This window comes from Panthera tigris, chromosome D3, assembly GCF_018350195.1.
Source record: "Panthera tigris isolate Pti1 chromosome D3, P.tigris_Pti1_mat1.1, whole genome shotgun sequence".
In the NCBI taxonomy this organism is placed as follows: Eukaryota; Metazoa; Chordata; class Mammalia; order Carnivora; family Felidae; genus Panthera; species Panthera tigris.
In genome coordinates, this window is record NC_056671.1 from 21853782 (window position 1) to 21867536 (window position 13755).

The 13755-nt window shown below is 39.5% G+C and overlaps 1 protein-coding gene across 14 annotated transcripts in view; it reads right to left on the minus strand.

Annotated features, from left to right (window-relative positions):
- SFI1 (SFI1 centrin binding protein) overlaps positions 1–13755 on the minus strand; it is a 106290-nt gene that overhangs the window by 47244 nt on the left and 45291 nt on the right. For all 14 annotated transcript variants that reach the window (XM_042961430.1, XM_042961434.1, XM_042961429.1 and 11 more), the window contains 2 exons: positions 5862–5979; positions 3488–3590 (listed from right to left, as the gene is read on the minus strand). In XM_042961430.1, coding sequence (XP_042817364.1) covers positions 3488–3590; positions 5862–5979 — 221 coding nt within the window. The remainder of the gene's footprint in view (positions 1–3487; positions 3591–5861; positions 5980–13755) is intronic.

The window sequence follows — 13755 nt, forward strand, 5'->3', positions numbered from 1 at the left end:
GTGCCTGGGTGGCTTAGTTGGTTAAGCATCAGACTTCGGCTTAGGTCATGATCTCACAGCTCATGAGTTTGAGCCCCGCGTTGAGCAGCCTGGAGCCTGCTTAGGATTCTGTGTCTCCCTCTCTCTCTGTCCCTCCTCTGCTCATGCTCTATCTATCTCCTTCTCTCTCTCTTAAAAATAAACATTAAAAAATTAAAAAAAAAAAAAGGTCAAATAACCCAACATAATAAAGAGTGAGGAATGTAAACAAGCTCAAAAGCAGAAACCCAAATGCAAACAAGCATCTGAAAAGATGCTGGGCCTCACCAGGAATCAGTGAAACACAAATTAAAGCAACAGTGAATTACTGTTCCATACCTATCAAATTGGTGAAGATGACCAAGTCTGGCAATGCACAGTGCTAAGGAGGCAGAAAGAAATGAGAACTGAAACGTTAGCACTTAAATTGGCACAACACTGGGCAATCCTTAATAAGGACAGAGAGATGAATACCCAATGAACCAACAAGGTCATTTCCAGGAACCAGAATACAGAATCTCTCAGACTCTTGCACAAGAATATATGTTTAAAAATGCTCTCTGCAGGGGCGCCTGGGTGGCGCAGTCGGTTAAGCGTCCGACTTCAGCCAGGTCACGATCTCGCGGTCCGTGAGTTCGAGCCCCGCGTCAGGCTCTGGGCTGATGACTCGGAGCCTGGAGCCTGTTTCCGGTTCTGTGTCTCCCTCTCTCTCTGCCCCTCCCCCGTTCATGCTCTGTCTCTCTCTGTCCCAAAAATAAATTTAAAAAAAAAAAAAAAAAATGCTCTCTGCAGAACCATTTGTAATTGAAAATATGTAGAAGTAATCAATAGTCCATCATTAGCATAAATACTGACTACTATTGAAGCAGATAAAGTGCACCTTATTCATACAATGGCATAGTGTACGGTTAATAGATCTCTACATACCTACAAGGATACACCTCAAAAATATACTGTTGCATAAAAAAGGCAAGCTGCATAGTAATGCCCAGTATGACACCATTCATCAATTTCCTAACTACACAAAACCAGAACATTTCTTCTTTGTGGTATGTATGCACACATTTCTACAAGTGAAAAAGAACACAAGGGAATGATAACCTTGTATCAGTGCAGGGGACATCTCTGAGGATGGATGGTGGCAGAATGGAGGAAGAGCAGGGCTTGAGCAGTGTTTGAACAAGTATGGAAAATGCGAACACCTTCTAAATCTGGGTAGTGGTTACTTGGGTATCTGCTCATGTTTTTATAAAGGTTTTATATTCAGTGTTTCTATGTTTGAGGTACACAAATTGATAAAAAATTTTTTTTTAATTTCACATATCTCATGATGTCTATGCTGCCTAGTTCAGAGATGTCATGAGGCTTAAAAGAAATGACTTAAGTATAAATTCTTGGTAAACCATATGGTACTTACTAGACATAATGCACTATTACTCATAATCTGCATAATAAAATCTGGTCTTAGAGTTTCACACAGCTTTTGGTCCGTATCAATATCTTTTTTTTTAAGTTCATTTATTTATTTAGAAAGAGAGAATCCCAAGCAGGCTGTACAGTATCAGTGCAGAGCCTGTTAAACTGTGGAATCATGACCCAAACTGAAATCAAGAGTTAGATGCTCAACTGACTGAGCTACCCAGACACCCTGTGCCCCGTATATACTAATATGATCTTGATGATTCATAATTTTCACTGAATTTGACTCTGAATGACCTTGGGTTGTTTTAAATTTTTTTTTTAACGTTTTATTTATTTTTGAGACAGAGAGAGACAGAGCATGAACGGGGGAGGGGCAGAGAGAGAGGGAGACACAGAATCGGAAGCAGGCTCCAGGCTCTGGGCCATCAGCCCAGAGCCTGACACGGGGCTCGAACTCACGGACCGCAAGATTGCGACCTGAGCTGAAGTCAGACGCTCAACCGACTGAGCCACCCAGGTGCCCCAACCTTGGGTTGTTTTATACGTTAAATCCAACCACTAACCATGAAAACCTGCTCTCACTAAAACTATTCAGTCAAATCTGTCGTTGCAAGCTTTGAAGACAACAATCAAAAGGGAATTCTGAAGTGTTCTGAGCAATAGCACCAGCAGAATGGGTTTATAGGCTCTCGGAGTGGCTCTTTGGGAGAAAGGTGAGAGGAGGAGAGACAGAGAGTGAGGGACACAGAGGCTCTGTGCTGTCAGCACAGAGCCCGACATGGGGTTCAAACTCACGATCCAAGAGATCATGACCTGGGCCGAAGTTGGACACTTAACCAACTGAGCCAACCAGGTGCCCTGAGCAAATTTTTTCTTCCAAGTCAATTAATAACTATTTTAGACTTGCATGGCACACAGTCTCTGTGGGAACTACTCAACTCTGCCCTTGTAGCCTGAAAGCAACCTTGGACAATGCAGGTGTAACTGCATCCCAATAAAACTTTATTTACAACAGACTGTAGGCCAAATATGACATGTGGGCCACTCTGTGGACCCCTGACCTAGATGATTGTATATGCTATTTGCATGTGATTTCCATATACTGCACACCTTTGCACTGACGATGCAACATGTTGTCAGATTAAAAAGAGATTTACTCCTATATATAGTAAAGGTCACTTCTTTTTATTCCCTATTCCCTGTTCTATTCTCTATAACTGACATGGCGGCCCTAGAAGTACTCAGCAGACCAAAGAACTGAGAGAAACTCGGAGTCTATCAAAGGTCATAAGAAAGCTTCACCACAGCATAGTCTTAGTACAGACGTTAGGCCTTTATTACTGGCCAAAAGCTAGTGGCATCCTCAAAAGAAACCTCAATATAAGCAAAATTGTATTTAGAAGTCAGGTTTTCTTTACAGTCTCAGTTTCTTTTCTGCCCTCATTATTTTCTAACTTGCTATAGGAAAACAGCAATAAAGAAATAAAGAATATACTGTTGTTTCTTTAATCATATTTGTAACTAATTCATAAATGCCTTTCCAGCTCCATGATTAGCAAATGCACCATACAAACCATTGGTAATCACATTTAAGCATATTTTTTAAATGTTTTTTATTTTATTTTTGAAAGAGGGAGAGAGTGCATGTGTGCCTGTGCACCTGAGTGGGAGGGTGGGGGTAGAGATGGAAGACAGGATTGAAGCAGCTCCAGGCTCCGTGCTGTCAGCACATAGCCCGGTGTGCAGCTTGAACTCACCAACTACAAGATCATGACCTGAGCCAAAGTCGGATGTTTAACTGACTGAGCCACCCAGATGACCCTAGCATATTCCTAATAGCAGCCTCTATCCATTGAACCTAGCCTTCTATGTTGCTTCTGCCCTCCACCCCCGTCCACCGCCCCTGACCCCCTTAGCTGCAGAGAGGGCCTAGAAGAGAGGCAGCAGCATGATGGCCAGCCTTCTTGGGAATCCAACCCTGCCCTCTGTGGCTGTGGGTTTGACAACATGGACAGAAGACACCTATGCCAAAGTCTGCTGCACTCACCTGCAGCTGGAGGCTCAGGGCCCTGTGCTTCACAGCTGATGCATGGAGGGCATGGCCCACACGGACCCATCCCAGCTGCTGCCTCCAGTGGCTCCACCACACCCTGTCAAAGAACAAAGCAAAGATGGAACCAGTCAAAAAAAAGCCACTCAGAAAAGAGAAGGTCAATGAGGGCTGGGCCTTGGACCCTCGTCTCAAGTCTCTATTCCCTCACTGTGCCATCTCGACTGACATCTGTTGGAGCCACTGCTGGAAAAAAAAACAAACAAACAAACAAACAAAACGAGAAGCAGTCCTAGAACAGCTAAATTAGGGCTGGAAACTGATGGTTCCTAAGGTCAGCTCCAGTCTTAGAAACTCCAGACATGCTCTATTTGGAACCACACACGTTTAAAAATATGAATTATTGCCAACATAAAAAAAAAAAATCAGGAGATTTCACAAAACAAATTACAAAAAACATGGCTTTTAGATCTCCAGTCTTGGCGTCCTTTCTGCTTATTTTCTAATTAGCTGTAGGAAAACAGTAATGAGGAAATGAGAGTTTGCAACCTCTGCTTTTTACAGAGGCACTCACTTTGGTCACTCTAACCTAGCAAAATCTTTATGTCGCCCTAACCTGGGCCATGCTTAGCAGCATCACTCACTTCAAAATCTCAAGCTATCTTACATTACTACTTACCTTTATAAGCACTTAAGGGATTACAAGTTGCCTGAATTCAGTCCCAGCAGCCAGTACAGGACTAGGAACATTTTAAGCCCCGTAAATAAGTAAAATTATGTAAAAACATCCCCCATAGACTCTGATAGAAATGCACACTTATTAAGCATTCAAAAATATTTGCCAAATAAATTTTAAATAACTTAAAGAGGTTATTTAAAATAAAAAAGAATTTTTAGGTGTACTGATGTTCTGGATACCATGCTAAATACTTCGGATGTCATCATATTTATCTCCCATGACAACCCTGAAAGACACTTCAAGGTGTACCTATTTCACAAATGAGGAAAGTGAAATGTGGAGGTGAAAGGACACAACTATACATGTGGGAACATGGATTTGAGCTCAAGTCAGTCTAGCTGCAAACCTTCTGCTCTTATCTATATCAGAGGGTCCACCTCTTTTGAGCTTTTAATATGCTGCCATTCAGGACACCTAAAGGACCAACCAGAGACAACATTCAGTGGGATCAGTCCCACTATAAAAGCAGCTCATTGTTATACATGTCTGGTTTTCAAAGTCAACTAACTCATGTCCCTCCAAGGTGTGGACAATGCTGATGAAATGCTGTATAGGGCAGTTACAAAAATGGGCTTTAGCATCAAAAAGATGGGTAGCTGAGCCCTATTTTACCAATTACAACTTATATGGGCTCGGGCAAATTACTCAACCTTTATAAGACCCTTTGTGTTATCTTTTTTTTTTTTTTTTTTTAAGTTTATGTAGTTACTTTGAGAGAGAATGCAGGTGTGCACACAAGTGGAGAAAGAGAAGAGAGAGGGAGAGAGAGAATCCCAAGTAGGTTCCATGCTGTCAGTGCAGAGCCCGACGTGGAATTCAAACCCACAAACTGTGATATCATGACCTGAGCCAAAATCAAGAGTCGGACACTCAAATGACTGAGCCACCCAGGTGCCCTTGGACTCTGTGTATCTTAATATTTACAAAAACAGTACTTATTTTAGTTTATGGTGATGATGAAATGAGACTTTACATTAAAAAATTAACACACAAACAACAGTGTTTACTCAGACACAGTAAGTACTCAATTACTGTTACTGCTGATTATGTGAAAACCTGATAGTGTAGTTGAACAAGTTGTCAATAAATATTTATTTAAGGATCAACTATGTTTGAAACACTGTTTTAAGGTGGTTTTTTAAACAAAATTAATTTATTTTTGAGAAAAAGAAAGCATGAGTTGAGAGGGGGCAGAGAGAGAGGGAGAAAGAGAGAACCCCAAGCAATCTCCACACCACCAGCGTGGAGCCCAATGCAGGGCCCAAACCCTTGAATTGTGAGATCATGACCTGAGCTGAAGTCAGACACTTAACTGAATGAGCCACCCAGACACCCTGCAGTGGGTTTTTAGAAAAATGTTTTTTTTTATTCTGAGAAAGAGAGCAAGCAAGGGAGGGGCAGAGAGAGAGGGAAAGAGAGAATCCCAAGCAGGCACCATGCTGTTAGTGCAGAGCCCAACAGGGGGCTGGATCTCACAAACGGTGAGATCATAACCTGAGCTGAAAAAATTGAGAGTCAGATGCTTAACCACCTGAGCCACCCAGGCACCCCTAAGGTGGGTATTTATGTGCATAATACAAAACAGAGGTCAAATGATAGCTGCTGATTTGCAGAGCAATTGAACACACTCACCATAAAATACTCCGCTGCCTAAACTCCAGGGCAGTGGTCTGCATCTGAAGTTTGGTTCTCCGAAAAACCACGTAGATCATCCAGGACTTCCAGGCCTGCCGCATCTTTTGCTTTGCATCTAGATGCATCAAAAAGATTTTCAAAAAGGAGTAGGGAAAGATAACAGAGTACTTCTGGGTTATAGAGAAGCTCATGGGCTCTCTGTATTCACCCTCCTTTTGAATATCTAAATTCATCCAGCCTTCAAGTGCCCCCTGGTGGAAAAGTTGTGAAAATCTACAAAATGAATAAAGACAAAAGGACAGGTGAAGAATGGCTATACAAATGATGACATTTACAAACCACTTAAAGGAAAATAAATATACTACACTGTTCAGAAATCTTCTGTTTTAAACGATATTCTTTCTAGATGTATATTCTGTGATATTTACAGATGAAATAATGTGAATAACACAAAAAAGCTGAGAAGTGAGACTGGTATGAGTTGGTAACTGATGAAGCTGAGTGACAGGTACATGGAGGTTCATTATTTCATCTTCCAATTTTGTAGACATTTAAAACTTCCCACAGCATAAAGTTAAAGGAGAAAAAATTATGTTCTAAAACTTGCTGCTTGAAATAATAATTGTAAAGTAGAATAAGCAAGACAAAAGAAAATGATACTATCTGTATCTGCTTGGAAAACAGAATAAAAAGGACCAGTAGTGTTCCTGGAAGAAAGAGAATTTACTAAATACGGGAAGTGTAAAGGTCCATAGGTCTCCCTTTGAAGTAATGCCATTTTCATTATGAAAGCCATCACTAATGAAGTTAATTTCTGTTCTTTTCAGAACACAAAGGAGAAAACAAAATTATGTCAACGGTGTTCAAGACTTTCTCAAAATGTGGTAAGACAAGAGCTTTATTTCTATTTCATAGCAATTAACCAATCAAGTCAAAACACAGAGAATACAACATGTAGCTTCCTTCGGCCCCTCGGGCAATGCTGCTGTGGTTTAGAGTTTGGGTTCCTGAGTAAGACACACCAGGTGTGAATACTGAGCTTATCACTGGGCTGAGTAACATCATACAAGTTCCTCATCTATAAAATGGCGCCTTCTTTAAAGGTATGTTTGCCAAGGGTAAATGAGATCATCTATGAAAAGTGTCTCCAATAAATGCAAGCTGTTATTTTCCTGAGGGTGGTATACAAGAATCTGCATTAATGGTCTCTGCCATGATTCTAGACAATTTAGAGAACCACACTTCCCAAAGGCCTAAAAGTACTTGTTACTTTTTTACTTAACAGTATGAGAGTGAAAAGATACTCCCTGAGGTCTGTGGGCATAGCCTGAGACAACTGTCATAGGTCAGAAACAACTCTTTTTATCTGAAGAATTCAAGTGACTTTTCTTTCTACCCCATAATATAGCTGTATTCATTATAACTTTAAATAATAATATGAGACAGAAGAATGCACATTCCTCAAAGATAGAATATTCACAATACAAAGCATGTTCTGAAACAAAATAAAACAAATCTGAACAAATGTAACAGAACTGAAGTCATACTAAGTTCTCTGATCATAATGGAGTAAATTAGAACATCAATAAAGATATCTTGAATATTTCTTTATATTTTTCATTTTATTTAAATCCAAGTTAGTTAACATATAGTGTAATAATGTTTGCAGGAACAGAATTTGGTGATTCATCACTTACATACATACATGTATTTATTTATATAATTTATTGTCAAACTGGCTTACATACAACAGCCAGTGCTCATCCCAACAAGTGCCCTCCTTAATGTCCATCACCCATTTAGCCCATCCCCCTACCCAACACCCCTCCAGCAACCCTCAGTTTATTCTCTGTATTTAAGAGTCTCTTATTGGGGGGCCTGGGTGGCTCAGTTGGTTAAGTGTCTAACTCATGATCTCACAGTTCATGGGTTCAAGCCCTGCTTTGTCAGTGTTGAGCCTGCTTGGGATTCTCTCTCTCCTCTGCCCCTCCCCCCACCCATTTTCCCTCTCTCTCTCTCTCTCTCCTCTTCCCTCCCTCCCCTTCCCTCTCTCAAAATAAACAAGTAAACCTAAAAAAATGTTTTTTTAAAAAAGAGTCTCTTACGGTTTGCCCCCCTGTTTTTGTCTTATTTTCCCTTCCCTTCCCCTATGTTCATTTGTTTGTTTCTTAAATTCCACATATGAGTGAAATCATATATTTGTCTGACTTATTTCACTCAGCACAATACATTCTAGTTCCATCCACGTTGTTGCAAATGGCAAGATTTCATTCTTTTTGATCACTAATGTTCCACTGTATAAAATATACCACATCGTCTTTATTCATTCATCCATCAGTGTACATTTGGGCTCTTTCCATACTCAGGCTACTATTAATAGTACTGATATAAACATTGGGGTGCATGTACCCCTTCAAATCAGCATTTTCAAATCAGTATCCTTCAGATAAATACCTAGGTAGTGTAATTGCTGAATCACAGGGTAGCTCTATTTTTGATTTTTTGAGGAACCTCCATACTGTTTTCCAAAGTGGCTGCACCAGTTTGCATTCCCACCAACAGTGCCAAAGTGTTCCCCTTTCTCTGCATCCTCGCCAACATTTGTTGTTTCCAGAGTTGTTAATTTTAGCCACTCTGATAGGTATGAGGTATTTATCTCATTGTGGTTTTGATTTGTATTTCCCTGATGATGAGTGATGTTGAGCATCTTTTCATGTGTCTGTTAGCCATCTGGATGTCTTCTTTGGAAAAGTGTTCATGTCTTTTGCCCATTTCTTCCCTGGATTATTTGGTTTTTGGGGTGTTGAGTTTGAGAAGTTCTTTATAGATTGTGAATACTTACCCTTTATCCGATATTTCATTTGCAAATATCTTCTCCCATTCTGTTGGTTGCCTGTTAGTTATGTGGACTGTTTCTTTCACTGTGTAGAAGCTTTTTATCTTCATGAGGTCCCAATAGTTCATTTTTGCTTTTGTTTCCCTTGCCTCTGGAGCTATGTCTAGTAAAAAGTTGCGGTGGACGAGGTCAAAGAGGTTGTTGCCTGTGTTCTCCTCTAGGATTTTCATGGTTTCCTGTGTTTCATTTTGGTCTTTCATCCATTTTGAGTTTATTTTTATGTATGGTGTAAAAAAGTGGTCCAGGTTCATTCTTCTGCATGTCACTCCAGTTTTCCCAACACCATTTGCTAAGGAGACTGTCTTTCTTCCATTGGATATTCTTTCCTGCTTTGTCAAAGATTAGTTTCCCATACATTTGTGGGTCCATTTCTGGGTTCTCTATTCTGTTCTACTGACCTATATGTCTGTTTTTGTGCCAGTACCATACTGTCTTGATGATAACAGCTTTGTAATATAGCATGAAGTCTGGAATTGTGATGCCTCCAGCTTTGGTTTTCTTTTTCATCATTATTTTGGCTATTTGGGGTCTTTTCTGGTTCCATAAAAATTTTAGGATTGTTTGTTCTAGCTCTGTGAAGAATACTGGTGTTATTTTGCTAGGGATTGCATTGAATGTGTAGAGTGTTTTGGGTAGCGTAGGTACTTTAACAATAACTGTTCTTCTAATCCATGAGCATGGAATGTTTTTCCATTTCTTTGTGTCTTCTTCAACTTCTTAAGCTTTCTATAGTTTTTAGCATACAGATCTTTTACCTCTTTGGTTAGGTTCACTCCTAGGTATTTTATGGGTTTTGGTGCAATTGTAAATAGAATCGATTCCTTGATTTCTCTTTCTGCTGCTTCATTATTGGCATATAGAAATGCAACTGATTTCTGTATGTTCATTTTATACTCTGTGACTTTGCTGAACTCGTGTATCAGTTCTAGGAGTTTTCTGGTGGAGTCTTTTGGGTTTTCCACATAGAGTATCATGTCATCTGCAAGAGTGCAAGTTTGACTTCTTCCTTGCCAATTTGGATGCCTTTTATTTCTTTGTGTTGTCTGATTGTTGAGGCTAGGACTTCCAGTACTATGTTGAACAACAGTGGTGAGAGTGGCCATCCCTGTCACGGGTCCTGACCTTAGAAAGAAAGCTCTCAATTTTTACCCATTGAGGATGATATTAGCGGTGAGTCTTTCGTATATGGTCTTTATGATGTTGAGTATGTTCCCTCTACTCCTACTTTCTTAAGGGTTTTTATCAACAAAGGAAGCTATTTTTTGTTAAGTGCTTTTTCTGCATCTATTGAGAGGATCATGTTGTTCTTATCCTTTCTTTTATTAATGTGATGAATCATATTGATTGATTTGTGGACACTGAACCACCCCTGCAGCCCAGGAATAAATCCCACTTGATCGTGGTGAATAATTCTTTTAATATATTGTTGGGTTTGGTTTGCTAGCATATTGCTGAGAATTTTTGCATCCATGTCCATTAGGGAAATTGGTCTGTAATTCTCCTTTTTAGTGAGGTCTGTCTGGTTTTGGAATCAAGGTAAAGTTGACCTCATAGAATAAGTTTGGAAGTTTTATTTCCATTTCTATTTTTTGGAACAGCTTCAAAAGAATAGGTATTAACTGTTCTTTAAATGTCTGGTAGAATTCCCCTGGGAAGCCATCCAGCCCTGGACTCGTTTGTTGAGAGATTTTTGATTACTGATTCAATTTCTTTCTGGTTATGGGTCTGTTCAAATTTTCTATTTCTTCCTGTTTCAGTTTTGGTAGTTTATATGTTTCTAGGAATTTATCCATTTCTTCCAGATTCCCCAATTTGTTGGCATGTAATTGCTCATAATATTCGCTTATTATTGTTTGTATTTCTGTGGTGCTGGTTGTGATCTCTCCTCTTTCATTCGTGATTTTATTTATTTGGGTCCTTTCCTTTTTCTCTTTGATAAATCTGGCTGGCGGTTTATCAATTTTGTTAATTCTATCAAAGAACCAGCTCCTGGTTTTGTGGATCTGTTCTGTTGTTTGTTTGTTTGTTTGTTTGTTTTTTTTACTATATCATTGATTTCTGCTCTAATCTTTATATTTCCTGTTTTCTTCTGGTTTTGGGCTTTATTTGCTGTTCTTTTTCCAGCTCCTTTAGGTATAAGGTTAGGTTGTGTATTTGAGACATTTCTTCCTTCTTTAGGAAGGCCTGGATTGCTATGTATTTCCCTCTTATGACTGCCTTTGCTGCATCCCAAAGGTTTTGGACTGTTGTGTTTTCATTTTCATTGGCTTCCATGTACTTTTTAATTTCCTCTTTAATTTCCTGGTTAGCACGTTCATTCTTTATTTTTTTATTTTTATTTTTTTTGTGTGTGGTTTAAGTATTTTTTTTTTTTCAATATATGAAATTTATTGTCAAATTGGTTTCCATACAACACCCAGTGCTCATCCCAAAAGGTGCCCTCCTCAATACCCATCACCCACCCTCCCCTCCCTCCCACCCCCCATCAACCCTCAGTTTGTTCTCAGTTCTTAAGAGTCTCTTATGCTTTGGCTCTCTCCCACTCTAACCTTTTTTTTTTTCCTTCCCCTCCTCCATGGGTTTCTGTTAAGTTTCTCAGGATCCACATAAGAGTGAAAACATATGGTATCTGTCTTTCTCTGTATGGCTTATTTCACTTAGCATCACACTCTCCAGTTCCATCCACGTTGCTACAAAGGGCCATATTTCGTTCTTTCTCATTGCCATGTAGTACTCCATTGTGTATATAAACCACAATTTCTTTATCCATTCATCAGTTGATGGACATTTAGGCTCTTTCCATACTTTGGCTATTGTTGAGAGTGCTGCTATAAACATTGGGGTACAAGTGCCCCTATGCATCAGTACTCCTGTATGCCTTGGGTAAATTCCTAGCAGTGCTATTGCTGGGTCATAGGGTAGGTCTATTTTTAATTTTCTGAGGAACCTCCACACTGTTTTCCAGAGTGGCTGCACCAATTTGCATTCCCACCAACAGTGCAAGAGGGTTCCCGTTTCTCCACATCCTCTCCAGCATCTATAGTCTCCTGATTTGTTCATTTTGGCCACTCTGACTGGCGTGAGGTGATATCTGAGTGTGGTTTTGATTTGTATTTCCCTGATGAGGAGTGATGTTGAGCATCTTTTCATGTGCCTGTTGGCCATCCGGATGTCTTCTTTAGAGAAGTGTCTATTCATGTTTTCTGCCCATTTCTTCACTGGGTTATTTGTTTTTCGGGTGTGGAGTTTGGTGAGCTCTTTATAGATTTTGGATACTAGCCCTTTGTCCGATATGTCATTTGCAAATATCTTTTCCCATTCCGTTGGTTGCCTTTTAGTTTTGTTGGTTGTTTCCTTTGCTGTGCAGAAGCGTTTTATCTTCATAAGGTCCCAGTAATTCATTTTTGCTTTTAATTCCCTTGCCTTTGGGGATGTGTTGAGTAAGAGATTGCTACGGCTGAGGTCAGAGAGGTCTTTTCCTGCTTTCTCCTCTAGGGTTTTGATGGTTTCCTGTCTCACATTCAGGTCCTTTATCCATTTTGAGTTTATTTTTGTGAATGGTGTCAGAAAGTGGTCTAGTTTCAACCTTCTGCATGTTGCTGTCCAGTTCTCCCAGCACCATTTGTTAAAGAGACTGTCTTTTTTCCATTGGATGTTCTTTCCTGCTTTGTCAAAGATTAGTTGGCCATACGTTTGTGGGTCTAGTTCTGGGGTTTCTATTCTATTCCATTGGTCTATGTGTCTGTTTTTGTGCCAAGCACGTTCATTCTTTAATAAGATATTCTTTAACCTCCAAGTATTTGTGGTCTTTCTATATTTTTTCTTGTGGTTGATTTCAAGTTTCATAGTACTGTGGTCTGAAAATATGCATGGTATATCAATCTTTTTGTACTTCTTGAGGGCTGATTTTGTGACTCAGTATGTGATTTATTCTGGATAATGTTCCATGTGCGCTCGAGAAGAATGGGTATTTGCTGCTTTAGGATGAAATGTTCTGAATATATCTGTTAAGTCCATACAGTCCAATTTATCATTCAAAGCCACTGTTTCTGTGTTGATTTTCTGCTGAGATGATCTGTCCATTGCTGTAAGTGGGGTGTTAAAGTCTCCTACTATTGTATTTTATTAATGAGTTTATATTTATGATTAATTGATTTATATATTTGGGTGATTTCGAGTTGGGGGCATAAGTATTTACGATTGTTAGCTCTTCTTTAATTATGATATTATGTCCTTCAACTCGTTACAGTCTTTGTTTTAAAATCTAGTTTTTCTGATAGACGTACAGCTACTCCAGCTCTCTTCTGATGTCCATTAGCATGATAGATGGTTCTCCATCCCCCTACTTTCAATCTGCACATGTCTTTAGGTATAAAATGAGTCTCCTATAGGCAGCATTTAGATGGGTCTTATTTTTTTTTTAATCCATTCTGATATCCTGTCTTGATTGGAACATTTAACTCATTTACATTTAGAGTGATTATTGAAAGATATGAATTTAGTGCCATTGTGCGGCTTGTAGAGTTGATGTTTCTGGTGATGTCCTCTGGTCCTTTCTAGTCTTTGTTGCTTTTGGTCTGTTTTGTTTTGTTTTGTTTTGGTGTTTTGTTTTGTTTGTTTCTCCACTCAGAGTCCCCCTTAAGATTTCTGGCAGGGCTGGTTTAGTGGTCACAAACTCCTTTAGATTTTGTCTGGGAAACTTTATCCCTCCTTCTATTTTAAATGACAGCCTTGCTGGATAAAGAATTCTTGGCTGCATATTTTTCCCACTGGGCACACTGAATATATCCCACCACTCCTTTCTGGCCTGCCATGTATTTGTGGGCAAACCTGCTGTGCACCTGATCTGTCTTCCCTTGTAGGCTAAGGACTTTTTTCCCCTTGCTGCTTTCATGATTCTTTCCCTGTCTGTGTATGTTGTGAATTTGAGTATGATATGCCTTGGTGATGGTCGGTTTTTGTTGAATCTAATGGCAGTTCTCTGTGCTTCATGGA